At 41.1% G+C, this 27,958-nt stretch overlaps 1 protein-coding gene and 1 long non-coding RNA gene across 8 annotated transcripts in view; one reads left to right on the forward strand and one right to left on the reverse strand.

The window, feature by feature from the left end:
- The window catches only part of epha3 (eph receptor A3), a 91,935-nt gene extending 67,798 nt beyond the window's left edge, over positions 1-24,137 (forward strand). For 2 of the 7 annotated variants that reach the window (XM_019882435.1, XM_019882438.1), the window contains 10 exons: positions 66-171; positions 787-851; positions 2,267-2,392; positions 4,498-4,683; positions 7,937-7,998; positions 9,995-10,204; positions 11,826-11,975; positions 12,088-12,281; positions 16,681-16,836; positions 21,156-24,137. In XM_019882435.1, coding sequence (XP_019737994.1) covers positions 66-171; positions 787-851; positions 2,267-2,392; positions 4,498-4,683; positions 7,937-7,998; positions 9,995-10,204; positions 11,826-11,975; positions 12,088-12,281; positions 16,681-16,836; positions 21,156-21,261 — 1,361 coding nt within the window. In that variant the 3' untranslated portion in view covers positions 21,262-24,137. Of the gene's footprint in view, positions 1-65; positions 172-786; positions 852-2,266; positions 2,393-4,497; positions 4,684-7,936; positions 7,999-9,994; positions 10,205-11,825; positions 11,976-12,087; positions 12,282-16,680; positions 16,837-19,425; positions 19,548-21,155 lie in introns of all 7 variants that reach the window. The other 5 variants (XM_019882437.1, XM_019882439.1, XM_019882440.1 and 2 more) reach the window with 4 other exon arrangements.
- Positions 21,381-27,958, reverse strand: part of LOC109523351 (uncharacterized) — a 15,920-nt gene continuing 9,342 nt past the window's right edge. Inside the window, exon 2 of the long non-coding RNA XR_002169746.1 lies at positions 21,381-21,914. This is a non-coding gene — a long non-coding RNA (uncharacterized LOC109523351). The remainder of the gene's footprint in view (positions 21,915-27,958) is intronic.

Consider the following 27,958-nt stretch of genomic DNA (forward strand, 5'->3'; position numbering starts at 1 on the left):
CGTGTGTCGAATATATTGCTGGCGACAACATGCAACTCACTACTATGTTGCTCTGTGTCTTTCAGCAGCCTTTTCCATCTCCAGTGAGAGTAGCCAGGTTGTTCTGATTGCGATTTCCTCAGCAGTGGCCATCATCCTGCTCACTGTGCTGCTCTACGTCTTGATTGGCAGGTCTGTCCACATGTCACCTCGGAATTATGCGGCACAATCCTTTTGCTCTCGCCTAACAACCTGATTGCATAGATTAGGCATGGACACCACAAAAAAGATCTTCCTAGTAATTCCAAATTAGTCGATGGGTATTTTCCAAAGACTGTCTTCAAAAACATTACAGGGGTTGTTGCAGATGCACACGTATTTGTATGCTAATGATGGTAGCCTTTGTTATTGATCTATAATTTTGACAAGCACTGTGTTGGTCCCAAACATAAAAGTATCTTTGCTATCTTTAGGTCAAATTAAACATAATGAACATAATGTGTTATGTTCATACCTAACTTCCATGCTATCCTCACAATAACTGTATGAACAATTATAACTCATGTGCCTGTCTGTGTGTTGATTGGAAGACGTTAATAGTATGTCACTGATATTGGCATTCTGGAAAAAAAGTTGATAGATTCCCCCGCGGTTCGTAAGAGCTGGGATTTTGCACTTGTATACACTCTCCTACGCTCATGCACGCACGCACGCGCACCCACACACACACATCAACTAAAATGGGCCAATGGGTGAAGCCTTATTAGACGTGGCACAGCTTCTAACCTTCTCTATTTGGATTGGCAGGTTTTGTTGCCACAGCAAATCCAAACATCCTGATGAGAAAAGACTGCACTTTGGCAACGGCCACCGTAAGTACCGGACTGTTTTTCTTCTTCAATCTTTCCTGTCTCCACTTTACAGTTCACTGAACTCCAATTAGCTGGTTGCATTCGAAATTGCTTGAATGTTTTGTTCCTGTAGATGTTTCTTTCTCACAGTATTTTCACACTTCTAAACAAACAGAGGCCTGATGGGAAATGTTGCTAAAGCTCGACAATGTTGTATTCTCCAAATCCCGTGTTTCCCAACCATGATCAAGCACATGCTTTATATTTGAAAAATCTCATGGCACTACACCAAACAAAAAGTGTCTCAAAAAGTTTACAAGACACAGAAACTGAAATAAGAATGATGTGTGTTGCAGCGTAATGTCTTTATTGTACGTTCCGTCAGTGTAAATATACATTGTATTTGTTGTCAATAAATACTCATTGTCAGGCCAATTAATTTAAATTGGACAGTAAGTATAGAGTAGAATAGAATAATAGAGACCTCAATTCCATTTGTACTTGTCTCACCAGTCATTACTTTTTCAATGTAAACGGAGAGATTGATGATTTTAAAAGCTAAAGTCGAACAAAATAACAGACGTCCTAACAGAAAGGAAGGAAATGAATACAGTAATGCATGTGGCAGGCATTCAGAATTAGGATTGTTAAAGTACTCGAAATGTTTTTGATTTTAGTCTTTGCCTTTTCCTTTATTGACTGTAGCCGTTAAGCTTGATAGGTATAAACCACAAATCTCCCCAAGACAGTAACAGGTTTTTTCACTCATGAATAATTTAGGAGGATCAACATGTGACCATAAACTACTAGGGAAGTCCAATTTTTAAAAATAGTTTTTTTTTTTCTTTCCTGGCATTTTGTCCTGTCTTAAAGTGGCAGTGAAAAGCCTTTGATTAGCCCTACTAAACTCGAGCAAAGTTGAAAATTTCATCTGACTGGGAATCACTGAACGCTGAAGTAACGCTCGGTCGAATCAGATTTTGCAATGTGAAAAAACATGCAATTCTCTGTCATCTCATTCCTTTTTCTCCGCACTGAAGCCAAGCTGACACGATGTAACAGCAGCAAAGTATTATTTGCATCTGGTCATGATTGGGCTGGAATTTTCCCTAAACCGATCAACCTAGTTTTCCTTTTTTACTTGGATATATGCCGTTCTCATCATTTAGAAACATCTGTAAGGCTGTTGTAACATGTGTTAGTGTGATATTAATTGGCTTCTGCAGAGTATCCTCATGTATCCTGACATGTTCGAAACTTAGTGAGACAAAGGAGATTACATCATCTTAAACGTTGGAAGCGACTGATCTGATTTTTTTTTTTCGTTTTGATTAAATCACGGCACTCCGAGGATTTAATGTTGAAACCTCCTGAGTATTTCTTGACGAAGTGGCAGTTCTTGAGTGACCATGTGAGCTTCCTCTTTCCTGCTCCAGTGCGTCTGCCAGGTATCAAGACCTACGTAGACCCCCACACATATGAGGACCCAAGCCAAGCCGTGCATGAGTTTGCAAAGGAGCTGGATGCCTCCTGCATAGCCATTGATAAAGTGGTGGGAGCAGGTAAGAATCAACTAGACTCATATTGTCAAGATAAAATCATACATTAACATACTGCACATTAAAATATATTTTTGTCTAGCCAACATCCTTCCTCGGTTTCAGTTTCCTTTACCTCTCGCTTAATTCAAAGAATGCACTGCGAAACAAAAAAAAAAATGGAGAACATGCAAGGCTCCTGGGTTTAAGTGCATTGGCAGGTTATGTTAAGTGTAGGCCATAAAGTGTCCTACGGGGAATGCTAATTCATTTTAACGCCCCAGTCTCCTTAAAGCTCTTTGATGGAGGAAAACAAATGCTAAATGACAGCAGGTTTGCTGTTGTTGATTCATGTAACCTGTTTTCCTTTTTCTGTATCTTAATTTTCCCTTCAAGCATCCCGTTCCATCCGGCACATGATCTCTTTTGGTACTTAGCACCGGGTACAAAGTATTCGGGCTCAAACCTCACGTTTTACAGACAGTTTTTATCTTCAGACAGTTAGAATGTTAAATAGCAGGCCTAACTTTTGACTTGATACACTGTGTATATTACATATGTTGGGTATGGTTTTTGGTATCACGGTCATTCGTATTGTGGATTGTGAGAGCACGAGGGCAAACCATATTATATTTCATTGGATTGTACATTGCAATTTTTAAATGAATATGACAATAAACAATAAACCGAAATTGTCCTACTCTGCATTTTTAAAATTTAACAACTGCAGTATATGCCAAAGAATTGAATAGTGAACATCTCAATATACTCAACTGTTTGTGAGTAATGAAGACACGCAATAAGAAAATATAACTTATAAACTGCTAGTTATGGTTCCGCACTTCTTTAAACATTGTGAACAATTTGTTAATTGAGAACTCATTTACTTTACATTACGGAATAATGGTGCTGTCCGCTTTTCCTTGTTGCCATAAATGCCAGTAGCTCATTAATGATTTTTAATTTTATGTTTACAATGATTTAGCAACCAATTAATATGCCATTTAAAGGGGTAAGCCTATTGCATCCTTTATGCAATACATGAATTCTCATACAGCACTCCGTATGAGAATCTGCACTCAGTAGCTTAACCAGACTTTGATCTTTTTGCAAATCGGTGATTGCGTGTTAAAAGACAGAAAACTTTTTTTTTTTTTTTTTTTTAATGGGTCTTTCCCATCAAAGTAAGATACCCGGCTCCACTTAGAACAGGAAGTGAATGAGTGTCCCTAATCAAGCCTTATTAAAATGAGATCTCCACTCTCTGGGGGTGACCACAAAAAGAGCTCCTTTACCCTGTCTGCTCCGCTCACTGCTGGACGGAGCAGAGCAGGAAAGAACAGGCATGATGTTGGTATTTAGACAGGTTGTAATTATTCTGGCCTAAATTCTTCCAGACCCCGTCGCTTCACGTCTAGATTTTGACCCATGCTCTGTGTTCCACAGTTGCACTGGGAAATTATAGTGTGGGCCAGGGGAAGCGCGAGATCTCCAAATGTCTTAGCTCTGACATCACCGAGCGCTCCCAACGCATATACGTTGTTTAGTATGCATTCTTGATCCGCTTGTCTAAAGCGGGGCCAAATCCCTGCAGCCAGCTGCAGCATTGATGGCTGCATTTGAAGCATGCAGTCTTCCTGCACCACTTACTGTACATTGTGCAAAACACACACATTGGCACGGGATGAAGTAAACACATGCACACATCCCGTCACCAGCGAGGAATTCTAATCAGAGCATATTGAGTCACCTTGCATCCACTTGTACTAACAGACAATAAGGCTGTGTCAACAGGCGGGGAATTTTCTCCATTAGGCTTTTTTATTTGTGTAAATCAACAAATACACTTATCACGTAAGGTTAGTGTTAGATCACTATCCAAGCAGTGAGTCACAGTTTCCATCTTTCGTATTGTTAACCTTTTTAAGCGAACCTTAAGCATAACATTGCTTTTGTCTGTTATCTGAGAAGCACACATTCATCTTCCAATGGGTCATAAGCACTGTTCCCATACAACAATATGATCAAGCAAAGTGGAATATGTGGTCTCCGTAAAAGAGATACTGATGAGAAACTCTTCCTCGAAAGAGTAATTGACCTTTTGTAAAACATTCCTCTGTGACGTGTAGGCGAGTTTGGTGAGGTGTGTAGCGGTCGTCTGAAGCTACCCAGCAAGAAGGAGATCTGTGTGGCCATCAAGACTCTAAAAGGAGGATACACGGACAAGCAGAGGCGGGACTTTCTTGCCGAAGCGTCAATCATGGGACAGTTTGACCACCCCAACATCATCAGGCTCGAGGGTGTTGTGACACGCAGTAAGTAATATAAATTCTTCATTGCACAAAGCCATTTGAAGGATCTGTTGAAACATCTCGTCACCGGTGAATGTGTATAAATGTATGATTGAAACTAAAGTAGAACAACTGCGCTTGCACACCCGGTCAAGCTACTGAAACTGTAAGAGAAGAGGGAATGGTGTGGTGTCCTATTTGTAGATGACACTGGGGCGGAAATTTAACTCTGTTGAAATGTTCGGAATTTCACGTAACACTGTACAAGAATACACGAGGAAAGGTTTGTTATGTGATTTGTATCCACATTCTATGACACATCCATTCTCTCTGGAGTGTTTTTACCGATTCTGATCTGAAAATGTCTTTGACAAATGGCCCTAAAGTGGCCGACGCTTTAGAGAAAATCGCAGCGTTTTTATCGAGTTGCCGTGGTGTAAATCTCTGCAGATCAATGTACTCTGATCAAAGCTGTGTCCTTAGTGGGCATGAATCCATATCTCTTGCTTGCTCCCCTCTGGGTCTCTTTATAGGACTATCATCAGCGCACAGAAGGAGTCTGTGAAAAGGAATGAGTGCAAAAAAACAAAATAATGAGTCTGAACTTTGTCGCTGCGAAACATGCCTGGCCTCTATCTTTCCCTGAGGCGCCAGCCTTGTTAAGAAGCACTGCTACTTAGTGACTAAAACACCAAGAGCCTCTCCTCACTTAATTGTCCTCAATTTTTTCTTTGCCTTGTTTAATCTCCCTCAGTCTAATTCTCTTATTCTCTTGTGTGATCTCAGTGTCTAAATTGCTCCATGCCCCTTTTTTTAATTCAGTTCAGATGGATGGTTTGACTTTACAGAAATTACTATTTTACCCCAAGAAGTCAATGCCAGACCAAAACCTAAAACAAAACAAAACCGCAAATTCTTCATTTTTTATTTGTATTTTGTTTTTTTTACTCTATGCTTGACCGTTGTTCACATTTGATGTACATAGATTTAAATTTTAGCTGAAGTTGTCCGACACTTAACTCATGATAAAGCACCAATTGTTTACTGAAGAAACATGTCCATAAAACAGAAAAATATATGAATTATCTTAACACATCGGTCCTTTCTTCTGCCTGTGTGTGTGTGTGTGTGTGTGTGTGTGTGTGTGTGTGTGTGTGTGTGTGTGTGTGTGCGCACGTGCGTGTATATGCATGCTCATATGCGTATGAGTGAGTGAACATTTGGAGCGATACCCTCAACATATGTGCATGAGTTGGAGCAGCCCGGAAGCATGGCTCGATTTTAGGTTCATTTGCTTTGCACACACACACACACGGGTGCGCGCACACACATGCACGCACACACACACACACACACACACACACACACACACACACACACACACACGCACACGGGTGATTTATTGAGATGCCCCTGTTAATTCTTAATCCTAAGACTTTCACACCCCATTTACCTTGCTGCTTTTGGGTGATCCATAGGCTGCATATTTTCAGAGACACACACATGCATGTTTGATGCTCACACACACACACACACACACACACACACACACACACACACACACACACACTCTCTCTCAGTCATCCACATGAATAGAGCGACACAACAAAGGAGCTGCAGGGCCTTTATCTTTGCTGGAGAAAAGGATGGAAGTGGAGAGGCTTGAAGACACGAGGGAGGAACATGTGTGTGGGTTCCACTCTCTATAAAATGGTCCTCTAATAAATGCAAGCATCCATCACCATTTTGTAGGAGTTTAAGCACAGATGTATAAACGAGGATTGTAAAAGTAAGCTTTGTGAGTTTATTGAGACAAACGATGTTAAATTAGACTCTTTTGAGTTCAACATAGACTGAATCAAGCGAAAGGAAAAGAAAACATCCATCCATCCATTTTCTGATCCGCTTTATCCTCACAAGGGTCGCGGGTGTGCTGGAGCCTATCCCAGCTGTCTTTGGGCAATAGGCAGGGGACACCCTGAACCGGTTGCCAGCCAATCGCAGGGCACACATAGACAAACAACCATTCACGCTCACAATCACACCCTGAGACAATTTAGAGTGTTAAATCAGCCTGCCATGCATGCTTTTGGAATGTGGGAGGAAACCAGAGTACCCGGAGAAAACCCACGCAGGCACGGGGAGAAAATGCAAACTCCACACAGGAAGGCCGGAGCTGGAATTGAACCCGGTAGAGAAAAAGAAAACAGTTTTTTTTTTTTTTTTTTTTCAAAAAAGGAGCAAAAAACTTTTCTTATATTTTTTGGGCCTTGGCATCGTTTTGAAGTCCCACTTTGAGCAGGATTTTTCTGTCGCTGCTAGCCCAAAACCTCTTTTATGTGTACAAATATGTGTACATGACAATGTCAGAAGAAATTACTGGAAGTCATGTTAGTGGTGGAGACTTTTCAAAACAGGTGGATTTGAATTATATTTTTTGATTCCCATTGCTGAACGTGTTTAAGTACTACTGTATATTAATAGGTCCTATATTTTTGAAAATAGAACTCCCACATAACTTGTAACCAATCTTTTTCTTTTCAATTTAAAGTCCCATATCTTGATGCCTTCACCTAATTATTCTCTTGCTCTGTAAAATGGCAATGCCAATCAATATACTGCACATTGATTTGTAAAATAACACGGCATAAAATTTAAACCAGCCTACTTATATGGTTTATATGGTTTAAGTTGAAATACGAGATGGTGCGCTGCTCAACCAGTAATTGATATCATCTATTTTGTTGCAGCCTGCTTTGATTTAATTAAAGTGATCCATCACGACTGGGGACGAGAATGTTATTTCTTTCATCGAGGCTGATAGATTTGTTGCATTTAACACGCAGTTCCATCACTTGTCCCGCATCTCATCCAGATGTGAGGACAGTTGACACACGATGTGGAAAGAAGAGGAGGGGCGAATTCATCAGGATGAAATGGAAATGGAGCATATGGCTGGTGGCAAGTCAAGAGTGAAGCAGTGACAACAAAGCCATCTGGGACACAACAAGTCTTGACGCTAGGCCTGTTGATTTAACAATGGATGCTTTAGAAGATGCAAAAGTGATTTTTTTTTTCTCCCCTCTCCCTCGTAATAAACCTCATGATGGCTGTAGTTCGAAACAAAGATGTCACTCTTGATTACTGATCTTCTGGCGCCACCAAACAAAGTTTTGAGAAGTGAAAACTTTAATGGATTGCAGTTCGGTTCGCATTATAGCAGATAGCTGATAGATCAGATGATGAATTGAAGTCCTGAATGTCATTCTCTTTGCAGGTAAGCCTGTCATGATTGTCACGGAGTACATGGAGAACGGTTCACTGGACAGCTTTTTAAGGGTGAGTACACTCATAAAATGACACAAAAATATGCACTCATGTATGAAATTATTCACCACCAAAGGTTAATGTCATAATTCTTCCGAAAGTGGGAGATACTGTACCACTTCACAACTCAAGCATTAAATTATCTAAACTTTCGCTGTGTTATGACTCAACAGCGTGGTGTTTTAATGGAATGAGTTTGCTACCGGTACTCTCTACAACCATAAATATTTTTGAGGTGTTTGGATTGTGAATATGCAACAATCTTTCAACACATATCAGCGTCAACGTCAAATGGTCCATATGCAATGAAGAATTGCCGTCATGGTGTCACAGCAAAGCATCACGACAATAACCGTATCACAATCACAGCCTCCCCAGACAGCAGTGACTTTGCTTCCTGCACGGCTCATTAGCCAGCTACCTTTTCCAATACAGTAAGCATGCACAAACAGTGATTCTGACATTATTATGCCCTTCTTGACCTTGTGCTAAAAACAAGACAAAAAATATGGGCCACTCTCATACAGTGATGTAAACTGACCTAAGAAATATTACGTTTGACATTCTTGTCAATGAATTCCTTCAGTTCTGGTTCAGATTGAGTTCTCTGCAGATTGTGTACCCATTTCATGCAGACATTCATCATGCAGGGAGGGACTTTTTCATTTCTTTTTTTTGTTTTTTTTAAGCATGTCTCTGCTTCTTAAAATGGAGTGACCCGCCTCACTGAAATTAGTCAAAGCAGGAGCGCCAAGTCATAACACTGACATCAAAGCTTGCAGACTCATGTTTTAGCCCTTTACCACGTCTGCACTGCATCATAGTTCATCCTGGAGGAGTAGCTGTTTGTTGGCATGTTGCCCGAAGGCCTGCACTTCATCTCTGTAGATGTGTCATATGCGCACACACAAACACACGCGCAAACTCATAGCGTATGCATTATAGCATATGTTTGATTCTGGAAGGCTTTGAAGTGACAATTCCAGGTGGTCTGGCCACTAACTGCTGCTGTCCAAATGCGATGGTCCGGTCGGGTTCATCAGCAAACTAAAACAACGAAAATGAGTCATTTTATTCTCGTCGCGAAAATGATGCGATGAGAAGACACGGCATTTCATTGGACGTAATCTTGCACTTTTGTCACTCATATGCCAAAATTGACTCACAGACTGCTTTACATGCTGCATTTGTATTCATGGGAGCAAATGAAAAGCAAATATGAAAGTGCTCATCAAATACTTGACACACTTCTCAATGAAAGTGTATTTATTTTGTCAATTTAGTGTGCTACACCCTTTTGGAAAACATGTGTAGACTGATAAATAACTTGGCACACTCAATAAATTATTCTATTGGGGATTAGGTTAAATCCCCAGTCTTCCACCTGACTCTAATGAGAGGACACAAAGGAATTTTAGACAAAAACGGCTTCCTGGAAACAGTTTGGTGACTGACTAATTTTTGTTCAAGCTTGGCTGTGACTCAGTACACAAAGAAAGGTTCATGAAAGGATGGTTGGATAAGTTAAATGTCGAAAAACCCAAGAGGTGTCTTCAAACACACTTGGGGTGAACAAGAACAGAGCCAGTCCAACACTACTCACCTCACAAATCAAAATTCTCTCCATGCATGCATACAATATTGTACAACGTCTTCGGTTTCCTTTTTTATGCTTGACTTAGTATAGGTAGCAAATAATACGAATTATTGAACCAGTTTTATTTTGTACACAAAGAAGACTCTCATGGATCATAGAGAATTCTCCATTCCAGTGGTTTTCTGACTTCCTATTTCTTTTTGGAGTGCTGTGGGACTTGCTGGATGTCACCTCTGACCACAATGTGGAACAAACTGTAAAAAGTGCTTCTTAAAACATTAATTACAAGGTAGTGGTCATTTTTTTGCGGAGTTGCGTTTCATGCAAATCATCTGCGACGTCAGACTTGTGGTCCGTGTGAGAACAAATTAAAAGACTGACGTTAACTTGTGCTCACGTTGAATTTTGCAGAAACACGACGCCCAGTTCACTGGAATTCAGTTGGTTGGCATGCTGCGTGGCATCGCCTCAGGAATGAAGTATCTGTCAGACATGGGCTACGTTCACAGAGACCTCGCTGCACGAAACATCTTAGTCAACAGTAACCTGGTGTGTAAAGTGTCAGACTTCGGCTTGTCGAGGGTCCTGGAGGACGACCCCGAGGCTGCTTACACCACACGGGTGAGCTCAAAAAAACAACCTGACAGTGCAGTGATTCACTCGGCAATAAAAATACCCCTATATGTAATATAATATACAAAATGAATGAAGGTCCTCATGGTGTTGTTGTGCATGATTTTTAACACCTATTCTGTAATATTACCGTACTCTGAGATTAAGAGGAAAAAAATAAAGTTTGTTGAATAAAGTCAATCTTTATATTTATACTGGAACTCAAAACTATTCTCTGCCAACATTTGACTGGCATTCCGCTTACAGTACCAGCCGGCCTGGCATGCTGCAGACTCACAGCTGTGTTATTTTGCAGCATGTGTGTGGTCATTTTCATCACAGGGATAATATAGTCTAGACTACACACGCAGCCCCTTTAGGCATGCTGCAATTTGCTGACCAATGATTGCTTGTCAAATAAACAGCCAGGGTGCCATTTGCCTTCCTGGAAATATGATATGAAATGTCTAATGATAAAACACAATATGAAACAGACTTAGTGTTACAGTAACTGACAATGCTTCGCAAAGGAATTTTATCTGACCTGATTTATTCGACAAAAGACACAGTAGTCCATAATATGTTGTTTTTGTGTAATTTATCCATGCATTTGAACAAGAGCACTAGATTGTCACAAATGACGTTGCGATGCTTGTGTTCCATGTCTGTTTGCGTTGCAATTCTGTCTGCACCTCAGTCATACATCAACTATTATAATACACACGTGTGTGCAATATTTTTTTTTTTCCTCATCTCACTGTGCCTCCTTGGAGATGTGAGAGCGGGTGTTGTTTTAGAGGAGTGTGTATGACTGCACACCACCATGCATGAACAGAATAGTCTTGGCCGATGACTTTTGTTAGTTCTGGCTGCCATGAGCCTCCCTCCCTCAGCTCCATGTCCCTCATTTATCCTGTCTCTCAGCTAAAATGACAAATGAAGCAAGCGCTACAATAAGAAATGCTGCAGGAAATTTGGGATTAGATTTGAAAGATATGTTATTTTTGGAAAAAGATTTCATTTATGTTTGTAATGAATACATGCCAGTGTGGAGAAAAGCCAATCAATCCATAATGGCCTTTTAAAGTTGAACACATGTGACTCAGCAGCTTCTTGGGGCCCACTGTGGTTTTTCAGCAAGTCTGACCTCTCCCATATGTCTGCATGGACCATAGTGTGAATTGGCTTGACCCATCACTTAACAAGACAATCAGTGGTATCTAGGGAATCCTGAGTTCTTCAATCTTTGTGAATCATCTTATCAAGAGATTTGGACATCTCTGTGAGTTCAAGTTTTTGGGAGAGGTTTCGGAAAGGGCAAGGTGCATAAGTCTCATGCGGGAGAGCTTGATGCAGAGCCTTAGCACCCCTGTTTGGACGGGCCAACTTTCTTGAATTTTCAGTTCCCGTAGGATGCTTCAAGGCCAAGCAGAACATTTTGTATGATCGTGGTTGAGCCAATCCATCCAGACATAATTCAACTGTAAAGCATGTATGTCCTCAAGAACGTCATTGTGCTAGCTTCCCATTTTAAGTTGAGTTGACGTTGATATTGCAAGGTCTTGGCTAAAAGTCAGTTGACAAACCTCTGTCTGTCTGATTTATTTTTCCCCTACTACTGGTCTCACAGGGAGGTAAGATCCCTATCCGGTGGACAGCTCCAGAGGCAATTGCTTACAGGAAGTTTACATCATCGAGCGATGCTTGGAGTTATGGCATTGTGCTCTGGGAAGTCATGTCGTATGGGGAACGGCCTTACTGGGAGATGTCCAATCAAGACGTGAGTACACAAATGGCCCATTGTCGGCAAAATAGCACCGAATTGGCAGCAGACATCGACTGCAGCAATGTCAAGCTGAAATCAATAATTTCATTTTCCTTGCTATATCAAGGTAATAAAGGCTGTCGATGAGGGCTACCGCCTTCCCCCGCCCATGGACTGCCCCGCTACGCTTTATCAGCTGATGCTTGACTGCTGGCAGAAGGAAAGGAACAACCGGCCCAAGTTTGAACAGATAGTCAGCATCCTGGACAAACTCATACGCAACCCCGGTAGTCTGAAAATTACAGCCAACACCACATCAAGGTATGGATAGAATCTGGGTTTTAACAACTTCATGTGGTTTTTTTGGGGGTTTGTTTTTTTTTTTTGTTTGTTTTTTTGTTTTGTTTTGTTTTTTTTACTGGACGTTAAATTGCCATAATTGTACACCCTTTAAAAAATGGTATACTGTATGTCTTGAAATAAGTATCTAGTCAAGGATCAAGTACAACTTTATTGTCAAATGTGCTGTATGTGCAACATACAGCACAGATCAAATTTCTTCCCTCTCACAACGTGACCTCTTGTGTTATAGAAATATTTTTTGCTCGTTAGTGATTTCACATCTCTACGAGACGACGAATGACTGGTGTGATTTATGATAAGCAATCCATATACTGGCTCTGTTTGAGATGGCAAACTAAATTTTGGACAGGCCTCATTATTGTATTTCAGAGTCAGCTTGTTTTTGCTCTATTTACTTGATAAAATGCTGTTACTCTCTTTATAGCCACCAAAAGTGTTGGTTATTCTATTTTTGCATCGTTCGTTTCATGGGTCCACCATTACGTCGCAGAGAGCCATGATAAGGGAGGGCAGTACTTGTACAAATGTCAGCTTAGGCAGGAAGCAGGACAGGCAATAGGGTCTGCAGCAGCCGCATGTGGTATTATAGAGACGTCAAAGCTCATAACATTGACTAATGATTTCTTAAGAAAGTGAAAATAGGTCCCTTGGAGTTTGCATGTAATTTTCCTGATTGGCTTTTAACACTGGGTGAGCACCGGCTGGCCGACACAGTCTCGCGTGCTGATTTATGGGAAGTTTGTGTGTGTGTGTGCGTGCAGCAGCAGTTGCGCAGTGGGAGCAGCTGCACTCAACTCTGCACACCTCGTTTGTCACAGAACTGTCCTAGCTGGCTAATGGAGCACCCCCTCTTCCCCGCACCCAGACAAGAGCCTGGGACCAGAGTAGAGCATCTGGAGGGTTCAGGGGTGGGACCCAGTCAGAGTTTACTGTCTCTGCATGGAGAGGTTCTGGGTTCAGTGGGTCAAGGTTGGCTGTCAGAGACTAATTATAGGCCAACAACAGTCCAAACAGGGCCGGAGGGCACTGTCTATCATGCCGGCTGTACAGTGCAGAGATTCCAGAATGCCATCAATGAATAATGCATGTGTGTGCTCTCCAAATTGTTAATTTGCCAGACAAACTACTTTGTCGATGAGTGTTCGCCTTCAAGACCCTTTAAATGTGAATGTGAATGACAAATCTGATTACATTTATTTCATTGCTTGTATTGATACTTCATTCAAATGAATAAAAAAACATTCAGACTAAATACGAATGTGATATCCCAAACTCTGATGGAGCACAGAAAAGTTCACATAATTAAATACACAGCAATTGACTGAAAAGTACCATTTAGGCAAAACTTGGCTCACTTCTGGTCATGTTACTGTTAAGTGGCTCAACGAAGACTACAATGTCACTTCTTCCTGTCAGGCTAAAACTCTCACATTTGCATGATTCGCTTTGTGACCCTGAAGCTCTTCATTATCGTTAAACAATGCCAAACACATATATATATAGGTGATCACATGACAATGTGGACTTGAATCTGTGATGATAGAATTTTGACAGCACGCATGAAAAAAAATGAGGTCAAACAGCTAATGTTGTCATCTGCCGAACCATTCCACTTAGCAATAAGGGACATTCAAAAGCCCACCATGACAGAAATCTTTTCTTTTTTTTTTCTTTTTTTTTTTTTTAAGTAAAACTACCATATGCATCCATTTCAATTATGGCACCTCAAATTCATCAAATATTTTGAGTAACAATCTTGCATGCACGAGTGAGATAAAATCATAACGACACACCTGAAGTATTTCAGGTTAATAGCTTCCCTCGGACCACCTGAGTGGTACTGATTAAGGCGACACAACATCCATCATATCCAACGGAGGCAGATCAGAAATTCAATTTAAAGGGCCAACGCTGGCTCTTTGTAGCAGGCTCTCCTCTCCGAGGGACTCCGTGGGAATTGCCCCGGTGGCACAGCCAGAGATGAATTGCTCTCCCGCTGTCCTGTCTGCACAAGTTCTTCTTCTTGCCTCCTCTCCTCCCTTAAGATCCATAAACAAAAAAAAAAACCCCAAGAGTTAAAACAGCTATGGTTATCTAGAGGTCAAAAGCATGACAAATAGGGTGAAAGGAAGGGAAATAAAAATGAATAGGGCATCATGTTTAGTGTTTGACAATGGCACTCTTACTTCTGCCTTGTGTTTTCTGTACTCTGATGGTGTTAAGGTCGGCAACGGGCTTTAAAATTCCCTTTGCTCAGATCTCCTTGTTTCTTGACTAGTGATCCTGCCTCGGTTTTCTGTGCGATGCTGCCGAAAATGCAACAGCAGAGCAAACAAAGAGAATGATGAGGCAAAGAAAACAAGGTCGTTTGCAGTTTACATCTCAGAGGAAAGTCAAGGAGAGAGCAGATGATAAAGGGGAAAAGAGATCAGAGGAGAACGAATGAAACAGAGCAAATACCCAGACATGATCAATACTCCTTTAAAACAAACATGTCAGGGCAGACGTTTTAATTAGTTGACGTTTTTTTACTTTTTTGTTAATAACATCTGGTTTTAAAGTGACGTACGTTGCTTCCAAATATACATACCATCTTTTTCACAAATCAGTCTTTCTCAGTTGCTCCTGTGGGCCATTCGTTATTTTGACGTGCCTCTGATCCGGCAGGAAAAGATTCTGTCAGTGTGCCACCCACTCACATTTTCCTCTTTTCCTTTCTCTGTTCTAGATGTCTTTTTACTTGTCCTCTAACTTCAATGTCCTTTCTTGGCTCTTTTGTGAAAATATTTAGCTGCCTTTTGGTTAACCTCTTTAACAAACAACAGAACAGCCAGCATTTTACAGAATGATGTACAAATTGAGAAATCCGTGCGTAATCGCACCTAATCAATCACCAACAAGAGTGTGATTTGAAATAACATAAACCCAACATCAATATCAATCAATAACACATCGCTGTGGATGTGTGAATGTCAAAACCCTCTCAGACAAACTCAAAGTTAGACCAGCAGCCCCGTGCTCTACAAAAAATGTCCGCTATGGACCTAACTGAAAACACGACTGTTTATTTTGACAGAAAGTGCTGGGGGGTGGGTTGTTTTTTATTCTTACTATTTAGGAACAATACAGATATTTTCCACCATTTTAAAAATCAGTTAGATTTGCGTAAATTATGCCGTTCCTTCTTTTCCATTGCTGGATCTATCCTTTTTGTTGTATTTTTTATGCAAACATTTTATATTCAGATATGTATTTGAATTTAACAATAGACTGACAGAGGGAATTCAGTGTTTGACAAACAGGCTTTCATTCTTCCTGCATATCCCCCTCCCCAACCTGTGTTCTCAGCATGCCAATAATTCTGTTCCATCTTCTTCAGCAGCTAAAAAGCAACACTTTTCAAAAAGTTCAACTGTAAGACATTGCGCAAAATATATTTTAGAGGGTTTCCGAGCACTAGCCAAATCTCTCGAGACAGCAAACTCTTCTCAATGTTTGCTATTCTCACTGTGTTCTTTTGCTTTTTTTTTTTTTTCTTCTGGAAAAAAGGGAATTATACTTGTTAAGTGCTGTTCGATAAGAGCCTAATATCGAATATCAATACTGGGCATGAATACGGCTGAAAAAGCAGCCGTTCCCCAAAGCATTTGGACGCTGCACTCATGAGTAAAGCAAAAGGAAAGTTTTGATGGACAAAAGAAACAAAGCTCTCCCCTGATTTGATGGATGTGAAATGTCAAATCAATGAAATGTGCTTTTCACTGATTGTTAGATAGTAATGGAGGTGAGGCTACGTAACAGTAGCCAAGCGCTTAACTGATTTTCATAAAATGTTGCCAAACAGTTTGTGCCTTGGCACAGGAAGTACCCATGTGATATCAGCTGGGTATCCAGAAATGGATATCCTGTATCACAAAATACGGCAACATTTTGCCCGTAACATTCCTCACTTAATATTGCATCCTGCTTGAAATAATCAGGCATTTCCATTCGCAGACATTTATGACCATGGAAAATGTGATGTTGATACAAGATTTTTTGCTTTGGCAGGGGTCTGTGCCCTATGTAGTGCCGTTCTATTTTTGACCATTATTAATAGTAAGAGTACCAGTGTGTGCTTGGAGGTTTGATCGGTGATGGACAGTGAAAGAGGCAAGCTTCATTCCAGCATTGGCCCTTTGCTGTGCTTCCTTCTCCACTCCCACAAAAAGTCCCTGCCTCTCTCTCTGCATTTTGTCAAGATGCAATTGGGGTGGCGTGGGGGGGGGGCACATCTGTTGTACTTATTTATTTGTCCATATAAAGTTCCTCAAGCACATTTTCCCGTCTGCTTTTTTTGCTTCCGTCTCCCACATAGGCCGGCCAACTTGTTGCTGGATAGAAGTAGTTCAGAGGTTCCCTCAGTGGGGACGATGGGTGACTGGATGGATGGAATGAGGACCTTGCCCTGCAATGAGGCCTTCTCTGGGGTCAGCTACAGCTCCTGCGATACCCTGGCCAAGACTTCCACAGAGTAAGACACAAACACACAAGGCTCCGCTGCCTATTCATGTCAACAGCCTTTGCAAGAGCCCAAATTGCGAGGCAAGCGTTACTGGGAATTTATAGAGCCCTTTGATAAAGAACTCACAATCGTTCTCTCTTGTTCATCAGAAGATAAAAAAGCTATGGAGCCATTACTAAAGGTCTCACAGTAACCCGTCTTGACAGGCGTTTCGCCATGCTCTCAATATGACTATGAAGGTAGAAGGTAAGGATGTGAAAAAAATGATAAAGAGAGAAACAAAAATCGAGATTGAGGGAGATGTATTTGTTAGGGAATTGTGAGCTCCACCAAGGGGATTGGAGAAGAGAGAAACTATTCATGGATGGAATGAGAGGGTAAATTTGACATGTGAAAAGAGCAGCCAGGGAGGCCTTTGCAAGACAAAATGTAGACATGGTTGTCCCATTGGTATGCAAGAATGCCACATGTACATTGTGAAAACAATGCAAATCAAACGCCGAGCAACATTTTTCCAAAAGTTATGTGGCGACTAAATAAGAGCAGATGTTTTAGTCGTGTACCACTGAGGATGTGTAATTGAATTTCACAGCCTCCTTCTGTGTTCAAGTATTGTCTCAATGGCCAACAAGTTCATTGATTAAAAAAAAAAAAATCAACAAATAAATAGAATAGGTGCAGTTTGGTTAAAAGACAGTCCTCACTCCCATAATAATCTGATAGATATTGCACACAAAAAAATCCAAAAATATTTTGTACATGTTTCATCCTGACATGTCTCATGCCTTTTCTATCAATAGCTAAGTTTAATCAATGAGAAGTTATCTCCAGTCAACAACCCGCAAAAGAGCTTACTCTGCAGACTCGCGGATGACAAAACACACCACACGAGACTAATCTTACACGAAAGAAATCCCATTGCGCTACACTTTTTTTCCCCCTGTGGCCAGATGCTAAATTGGATCATTTCAGTATTAATCCTCTGAACGATGAGGCTGTAGCAACCAAGGCCAACACCGCCACCGCTGCAAGACTCGCAGCCTTGACTGGGACTATGCATTGCTCTATATAGATTACTCTATTGATTCCTACAGACTTAATCTAGTCCTTGATAGTCAGCACAAGTGTTGGCAGTGCTCCGACCTCCTACGAGCAGTAATCATACTTGGTTGCAACGTGCTGACTCATCTGTTGGTCTAATTTCAGTCCAGTTTGGGAGATCGGTTTGTTCCGTTTTTTTTTTTTACTTTTTTTGGGGGGTGGATACACAATTCATGACAAATCCTAAAAAGGTAACGTACAGTTTTTTAGTTTACTGTCAAAAAAATAATAATAAACAACGAACACTTGGAAAATTGGTGCCCAAGCAGACCGCGCGGACATTGTACTTGGTTTGGTATCTTGCTCAAGGGCACACCTCGATCAATGTTTCTTTATTCTTATCTGTTGTACAAAGTGAAATGGGAAATTTTAGCCAATGGCCACATCCACATCAAAATGAGCATTTTGGAAAACAGGTTCCTTTTTTTTTTTGGCCTTCACTTATTGTTTGACCACTTTTTAAATTCTTTGAACTGTCCTAGAAATTGTTGACAGCCGAGAATGAATCACATTTCTCATGTCTTCAGTTCCATGCATGTGGACAGACATATTTTTGGACAATGGAGTGGGAAAACCACCTGAGTACATGTGGACATAATCTTATCTCTAAGTTTCCTGCCACACATGCTTTGTACTCTTGTGCAAATCTGGAAAAGCCTTCAAAGTTCAAACCCTCCAAGGACATAGCAAGTGATCATAGCTGTTATCCAGCATCCGCTTCAGATCACATCCTGAATTTTGCTCAAGGATGATCTTCTCTCCCCTTGATATAAAAACTGGCCCTCTCATGCGGAGTTTAGCTTTCATATCTGAAAGGGGCAATCGGGTTAATCGACAGCAGTCCAGAGAGTACACACTGTGCTGTTGTCACATTTAATTATTCTAAATACAAATATCCTGCAGAGGTATTATACTGGGGTCATGGGAATGTCTGCACAAACGCTGCAGAAGGAAACATTTTGACAGCTTTTTTTTTTTTTTTTTTTTTTGAGATACCTATCTCTGGCCGTAGTGTAATCCAACCTCTCAGGTTCATACATACAGTATAGAAAATCTTCGTATTGTTTTGGCAACGCTGCCTGTTTTTGAGTTCATTGCTTTTGGCTATTCTGATGAGAAAATAACAAACAGGCCTGCTTCATTAAGATTTTGGGGAAAGGTAACATATGGATCATGAGATCATTCTAAAGGTTTTGGATTGAAAGAAAATATGACAACCTGAACTCATAGGGCAACAGATGATCTTTACTGGTAGGTTTTACCGTTTTATATTATTCTGAATGTACGGTTGAATTCCTTGTGTGACTTCATCTTTTCTGTTATTGCAGCCAGACAATGTTGCACCTTTTTGCTTTGTATGTACATGCAATTGAGACATGTCAATGTGTTAAATTACCCTTAAGGGAAAAAAAAAACTATGCAAAAATACCAACCAGGACATGACAAATAGTGATGGGATTCCATTTGTTAACATTGCCGGGCGTGGCTGTGTCTCAGTAGAGTGATTCTGACAGAGGTCCACGTCACACCAGCAACTTGCCCAGAATGGGAGCCGTCCATGGGGATCACCACTCTCTAACACGCAGTTCCTCTCCTTTCGATTCCTCGGACTCTGGATGGTGGGTGGTGCAGCACAGCCGAGGCCCTCCTCAGGAGCAGAACGTGATCTGTAGAACTTCTGATTGGCCTTCACGTCTGGGTTTTAAGGGGATCATTAGTGATAACTTGATGGCTATGTTTCCATCCCACAATGCATAATTAAACATGCATAAAATAATGTGTTTAAAAAAACAAACAAACATGTATGTCCGCTTCATGAAAATATATTACCACCACTTGACCATGAGACATTTTGCATTATTTTTAGCATGCCAACTGAGGTGCACATTTTCTTAACTGTTTCACTGATGTGCATGTATAGATCCCAAATGGGTGGTGACACGCAATTTCAATTAAAAATAGCAATGCAATGCTTGAATGGCAACATGGAAATTGGATGAGGAACATAAATGGGGGATTCGTTCATAGCCGTTGTTTGATTTGAAAAAAAATCATTCTAAGTGTACTTTAAATGATTACTGACACAACATCTGCTTAATAACTTAAATTTAAGAAGGATTTGGACATGCATGTTTTTGTTTTCCACTGTCAATTGAAATATTTCAAAGTGACAAGCAAACGAGTGGCGAGCAATTGACTATGAATACCAGTCAACTGATATGCTTGTTTTAGAAAAGTATTACTATAGTGTGGATGGAAACCAAGCTATCTTCCTTTTTGCAAACTAATGCTGCTTGTTCCTGCAACTCCTTTATTTGTAGTGTTTGATTGTTTGTTTGTTTTTTTTACTGCAAACCTGATACATCCCATTATATGTAACCTGTCCTTTTGTGTTCAAGCACGGATTGAAGCAATGTCTTTCTTAAAGTCTGCTGCTTTGCAAAACAAGTGTCCTGCTTCCATAACGAACTATTTCTCATTACACTTAACTGACAACAACAACAAAAAAGACAGAAAATAGGTTCTTGTGATGCCATCACTTGGACTGCGACTTCTCTGCTTCTACTAATACTGTATTTAAGTGTACTCACCAGATTAGTGAGTTCATGAATGCGTTTTCCAAATGCACAGGCTACGCTGTCTTTCAGTTGCTGATCCAAACCTACGATCGAAGTGAAGCGGTCGCTCTTAACGAGCAACTTTTCTTCCTAAACGAATAGCGTTGGTTTAATTGCATGTTTAATTATATTTCATGTACCAGTGGTGCTCCTTTCCCCCATATTCCCACCTGCCTGATAGATCAAATCCAATTCATTTCAGTGCAGGAAACCAGACCGTTGCATGTGATTGTTTCTTCCACTGACAGGTCATAACTGCAACTGTCAGTGTATCGCCCCAGGCCTATATTGTTGATTATTAGGGATGGAGAGTCGAGGATATGCTCATTCTGAGCGGTGGCAGCTCGCTGGCCTTGTGGGAAATGCAGTCCGGTGTGAATGGCAGATGCATGGGAAAGTGAAGGGAGCCGTGCTGGGAGCATGTCATTAAATGTCACGAGGATGTCACATCCTTCATCACTAATGCACACTTTCTATCTCTTTTCTCCCAATCTTCCCCTCTGTCATGTCCCGCTCTGTCACTCTGTCTGGTAAATGACCTCCCCATCCGTCCTTCTTTTCTCTCTCTTCCTTGCTTCTCTTCTTTGTACTGCATTTCCTTCTCACTAGGGATTTGAAAAAGGTTGGAGTGACAATTGCAGGACCTCAGAAGAAGATCGTGAGCAGCCTCAAAGCCCTCGAATCTCACACCAAGAACGGTCCAGTACCTGTTTAAAAAGAAGAGGCCACCAGAGGAAAACCACCCCGTTGGTGCATCAGCAGATTGTTGGAGCTAATTGCTTGCTATGACACACTGTGTATCCATAGTGACGATGGCAGATGACTCATAGGGAATTCAAGAAATAAGGGGCTTTTATTTGACGCATAAAGTCTTGGCAGAGAAATGGGAAGAGCCCAGAATAGCAAACCAGTCAACTGGCTGACTGCTGAACTCCCCGTTGTCCCGTGATCCAGCTGAGATGCCTTACAGACACAAAGAGTGGCTCAGGGTTGGGTTTTAACGATGCATATGAGAACTAAAACAGCCGAGCAGAACTGGTCAGGGATAGAGACAAGTTGGCTGGACTGGGATAAACGGGCGAACAAAGGTCAAAGCAGCAGCTCCAGGTAGCAGTCAAGGTGGGCGGCGCTTCCGTCCATATCCTGCCAGCCTGGGGTGCTTGGTGGCTCCTCCCAACAGAGCTGATCGGCCACCTGTGCAGAGCACGACAACGGCGTGGCTCAACTGCCCTGTGTGACACGTCATGGAGGACAGCAGCAGCATCTGATCCAGTGTGGACCCTTCCTGGACTGATGAAGTCTTGAGATTCTTTTGCAACTACCCATGGATGAAAGCAAATCTGTTGTGATCGTTAGGATTCCGTAGACCTGTCACATAAAAGCAATAATTATGATAGTCAGAGATGAGCGTGCATCGTTCGAAAGCCATAACCATGCTACACTCCCAGTGGATTGAACAGTAAGCTTTGAAGGCGCAGGAGCAATAACATACTTCACACTCTTTATATGACAAACGTAAGTTCAATATGATACAAGCAGATGTTGTAACGCTATAGTGCTGTTCCTGCAACCCGGCAACCTTTTGTGTGAAATCTCAGGATGCGCACGTCATTTGATCTATATTTTCTCTAACACGCGGAAACAGATGAAGTGAACAGAGCGAACCCAAGCAGGAAAAATTGAGAGTGCACGGTAAGAGAGACGAGAGTGAGAAATTGTTAAGTTGGAAATGAGACGTAAAAGACGAAGCTGTGTTTTTCCACAACTCTCCTTCAGATAATATTATTGTTTAATGGAGGTTTTGCACTCCATGTGTAATTGTACTTGAGTTTATTTTTCTGGGAAAGAAAAGTTTCATTCAGCAGCTCACATTCTTGAGTGCGTAAAGATGGGCATGCAGTGAAAACAGTGAAAATGTAAGCATTTTGTTTACCCGATTCTGAGTCAGGCAATGTAGGAATATAGCGCCGTTTCTAGTCGGGTAGGGCCTCATCGCACGATGATCTGATGAATTGAAATTTGCTATGCCGTGACCGTTTTCCTCGAGACTGTTACAATTTGATCTTGCAAAAGGTAGATGAACAGTAGGCTACGTACAAACCGCGTCAAAACCAAATGACAAGGGAAGCATAATTATTGTTAGCTTTGCTTTTAGCATCAATATTTCTGCGAATGAAAAGACAACGCTTTCTCTTGGTTTGTTTTTGACAGTCTGCTGCGCTTTAAAATGGACTCTCAGACAGGACTGAAATAGAACAACAGTGACCCCAAAAATGTGCAAGTTGTGGCCTTCCATCTAAGGCTATGTGCTCACAGAGCGCACGTTAAAATTCAGCACCGACAATAAATCCAACAGAGTATGCCCGTCTTAAATGGAGAGCAACACAGAAACTGTGATTGTGATATAAGAATGCATAATGGTCTCCTGTCTTTAGTCTGACAACACGTTTAACAGAAGCCAAGGGAATACTGTAAAGCATTTCTCTTGAACAAGCTGTCGATCCGGGGGAGGGTGCTGGTGGATGTTGAGTGCCTCATGTGGTTGGGTCACGCTGGGATCACCTTGCAAACACTCCTGTTTTGGTTTAACCCAATAGGATTTTGCACCACCACCATATACAAAGTGTGAAGTTTTCCTTCAAACTGCTAATATGAGATCCAAATACATATGTCCAGAAAGGGATTCCCTGAATGCACCCTAGATTTGGATAGTCCACAGTATCGAGGTACATCTGCATGGATTCTGGTCTGTGACTCGTGACCAATATTATGAACTGCTACTACTCGATACTTTTGGATAAGAAACATTCAACTACTAGGGTGCACTCGAAATGCACTTAGTACACAATGTGTCAGCACTTTCCTTGACCTAGGAATTTTTTTTGGCTTGGCTGGAGATTAAATTGAACCAATGAACAGAAGAAGACGTTTGTGCTTTTTGGGAAAAGCCAGATCTGTTCATGGTATCGGTATAGCCAGTGTTCGACCTGTGGATGCTGCTGTTGCTGCTATGTGATCTGTACATAATGTAAACCATCATAACGATATAGCAACTAGCCCGACAGATTCTGCAATATGTACATGCCATCCTTCTTTGTACAAATTTTTGTATGTATAAAAAAAAAAAAGGTTACAAATTGTGCAGCAATTTTAATGAAAAAAAAATCGAAAAGCATCTGTATTATACTTTATCTTGTTTTGAATTGTATTTGTCAGCCTGTTTTTATTTTCTACAATAAAAACGCAATTGTTGTTACATAATTATTTATTTGTTAACATTACACAGCACAGTATTTTTTGTCGTCGTTTTTTTTTTTTTGTTTTTTGTTTTTTTAAGCTTACAGTAAATTATATGTCAGTGTTACCTGAGTTTTGTTTTTGACTTATTTTATCAACCTGGGACATCTGAGAGAGCAATACTGTTATGCACCCCATATCCAGAATCCTTCTTTTCTGTCTCAAGACTGACCCGTGTGTTTGTGTGAGTTTACGTGTTCGAACGTAGATGGCCTTGTCAACTAATGTAAAAGGATTTGTAGTGGAAACATTTATATTTTTATAATAAATATTCTCAAAATATTTTCCAAAAAAGTAGTGATGTTAGACCTGGTTCTGTGTTTTATTCTGAATATTTATTTTCCCACATAAATTACACACAGTGTTGACAAACATTATACATGTTGCAATTTAAATTGGTGGCATGAGATGATTGTTCTTGCTGTCAATAAACACTGCACGATCCACGATAATCATAGAAACGACGAAATAATCCGTAACTTGGTATTCCAGTAGAAGCTTCAGTTTTTACACTTGGAACTGACCCTGTGCACCTTTTCAAGTGCAAAGAGACTGAGATATTAGACAATGATCAAGACTGGCATTAGAATCAGCAAAAAAATCATGAAAATGTTAAATTAATCCAGCGAAAGGATTTTGTTGGTGATCAATAGCTGCATCTCAAATTAGTGTGCCACTTGCTTTTTTTTTTAGGCTTTCGTGAGTTATGGATTAAAAACGCAAAGAAAGGTTTGAAAGCAATAGCTTTTGCTCTCTAATATCTGGACATGGAATTTAATTTCTTTTCACGAAAAGTATTTAGTATGACGTCCTTTACCTACTAATTGAATTAAATTTAACGATGTGAACAGCGATTAAAAAAAAAAAAAAAAATCAGGAAACCCAAAACATTGTCAGGCTAATCTCGAGTTACTGTATTCAGAGGTACAGTATCTGTCAGAATACATATTTTGTAATACTCAAATGAAGATACAATATAATTTACAGTTGATCGAGGTTTAATTACAGTCTCAGCGTGTAAAAACAATTATTTGGACAGAAGTACTGCACCACACCACTTCAGTGAACACTCAACGGGACTATTGTGTTCAGAATCATTAGTTATGTGGCTGCCGTGCACCTGAGATCACACAATTGTCCCGAGAACTTGGCTGTTTTGTTCATGAGTTTCCCAATTGAGCAGCTCTCCCTACACCCGACAACCCTGCTGCCACGTCCAATAACTCAATCCCAAAGAAAGAAGCATTTTGTCTCCTTTCATCCTGGCCCCTCTAGGGTGAAATATGTTAATAAAGATGATTTGTTTTTGTTTTCTTTTTTCTTTTTTATAACTGCCTAAAGGGCGAGAAGAGAAGAGTAATGGTCGCTCTGCTCAATGTTGTAAGGTTGACTCTGTCCAGATGTTTCTAGGCAGATGTGCAAAGAGAGAAAACCGGATCCTGCGCTCCCAATGAAGAAACAATGAAGACCAGTGTGTATGACATCGCCACCAATTTCATCCTGTTTTTAATCCAGAAAGGCTCCAGGGCACTCAAACCATCAGGGTCATGTTGTGAGGGGAAAAACAAACAAACAAACCAAAAAACTGAGCCAGGGTGGAAGTGGGAGCGGCAGGAAGAATATTCAAGAAAAGATAAGGCAGGTGTGCTCTGTGTCACGTGTCCAGGTCTAGAGAACTTTGTGAACAATATCGCAGCGTCGCAGGCGAAGGTTAACCAGCATCATTCCTCATCTAACCTGGCCCATTTTTAATGCATTCTCTCTGCAGTTGCACATCCGTGTTATACTTGGACAGCAGTGACAATGACAAAAAAACATCACGAAGCGGAGAATCCATCCTCCCCAAATGAATCGAGATAATATGCATGTCAAGGGTACAGTTCTGTTAAAAGGACTTTTTTTCCAGACCTTTTACAACCATCAACGGTCTTTGTGAGCGTGACTGAAACTATGGCAGAATATCCAAAAAAGGCTCACTGTTATATTTCTGTCTGGTTACGTTTGGTTTTGTTTCCTCATGTGCCCTTTTTGTCGCCACCTGTTCTCGTCATCAGTGTCCCTTGTGTTTAACCAATCAGCTCCCTCAACCCTTTGGGTCCTGTCCAGGTGTTTCTCGTTGTCTCGCCACTTTGCTTGTATTTAGTTCCCTGAGTTGTGTCAGTCTTTGTTGGGTCATTGTGTGCGATATGTGAGTTCCTGTGTGCTCCGCTCCTGTCATGTTTTGTTTTCTGTCATGGCTTTCTTTTGTTACGTTGGCTTCCTTGTGATTTCCATGACTTTGTTTGAGTACTTCGAGTTAGTGTTTTTGTTATATACATCTTGGTCACTCCACTCTGCTCCTCCCTGCTTTTTGGGGTACTCCAACTGCACTACCACCACGCAAAACGTGACACTCACTCCCCAAACAAAAGCAAAGATACCATTTAGTGTAGTCGTAACTCCCCATGATGAATATATCACGCTACCATAATAGCAGCCTCAGAAAACATTTGCTTGCTAGTAATTTGATATACTTTTGGGGGTGGTCAAAAACCCTTAAATTGAATCCCAGCTCCTCTAAAATGTCAAAGATGTTTTTATTTGAATGTCCTTTTAAAACAAGTTACCAAAGTGGATGCTATACTTCGATGAAATATAACATTGTAACAAGAAAAATTCAGCATCCGACACCTTACCTCAAAAACAGCCTGTTTCACACAAATTTTTCCTCTCCCACCTGTCTTTGACACAAAGTATCATGCCTTCCAGTGATATACAAAATGTTTCAGGGAGTCAGAGACAGTGCCATTGTCCTTCTGTTTGATATGGATTGAGGGAAGCTAGCTAGCTGTTATGTCATGTGCACGTCTTGGTTCAAAAGCCAATGTGCTATTGACAAGTGATGCACGGCTGTTGAACAACTATTAGGACACGCAGAGAGAGATAGTTACATTTGCGTTAAAATGTACCAAACTGTAAAAACCTCTGATCCTTGAATCGCCCAGCGCACGTTAGTGATGGATGCGACTGTGGTCAGAGACTTAAGGGCCATTGCTGAAATTTAGCTACATTCAAACCTTGCCCCTCTGAGAAAAAAATGTTCCAACTTTAACCTACTTGGTGGAGTTGATAGAATTCTGAACTAAATCAAGTTCATTTTAAGATGGGTCACAAAAGTCTTTTTGTGGGCCCATGCTGGATCCCTGCAGTCTTCCCTTCAGTTCTACTTGAAGTTTGAGTCTCCAGCTGCGTGCAGCTGCCTGACACCACGTTAAAAACGCATAACACTCCACTGAGCTCCCTGCCAGGCCACAGTTGGATCTAACTTTGGAAGTCCACTCCAAGTGGGGTTAAAGCACACAACCGCATTGTCATATTTCAATGATCTTTCTTAAGCAACTTGTCTATCTGTTTAGTGGCATTGTTGCGCAAAGCATGAACACGAACACAAAGGGAATCTTGTATGTTCTCATGTACAGCATGTTGCAAGGATGCTCCCTGTGGTGCACTGGTCCCCTAAGCTGTCAAAAGTCTGTCTCAATCACACGCACACAGACACGGACGCACACAGAAAGATGAATGTTAGCTTTGTACTGTCTGTGGTCTCGAAGGAACCTAAGCACACATTGGCTCCTCGATCATTTTATCGCTAAAGTAACACCAAGTGCTGCCCTTACAGCTCACACCACTACAGAGGTCCCAGGACTGCCGTGCTCACACCGCCTTCTGTCAACGTAACAAATGATGGTAGCACAAAAATAAGTGGAAATATAATCGCGACGAATTCCTCTGCATCCTTGGTGGTACAAGGAGGAGAAACACGTTTGTTCTTAAAATGTAAAGCGCGGGTCATCGACTTAAAGGCGACCTACACTAGCGGCTCTGTATTCGTTGACAGCGGCGTATAAAAAGTGGCATATCCTGATATTCATGCCGATGCGAGCCTTGATGTGCAGTTTTGGCAATTTGTTTAATCTCTTCGCATAAAACTGGGCATCATAGAGTACTGGGGATGATACATATGACTCGCACCAATTTGGTGGCCGAACGGAAAGTAAAACTTTACAGCTGCTGGAACTATGTCTAACTGTTGCCACGGGTGGTGTAATGTGTGTGTGTGTGTGTGTGTGTGTGTG

This window comes from Hippocampus comes, unplaced genomic scaffold (genome assembly GCF_001891065.2).
Source record: "Hippocampus comes isolate QL1 unplaced genomic scaffold, H_comes_QL1_v1.1 scaffold111, whole genome shotgun sequence".
In the NCBI taxonomy this organism is placed as follows: Eukaryota; Metazoa; Chordata; class Actinopteri; order Syngnathiformes; family Syngnathidae; genus Hippocampus; species Hippocampus comes.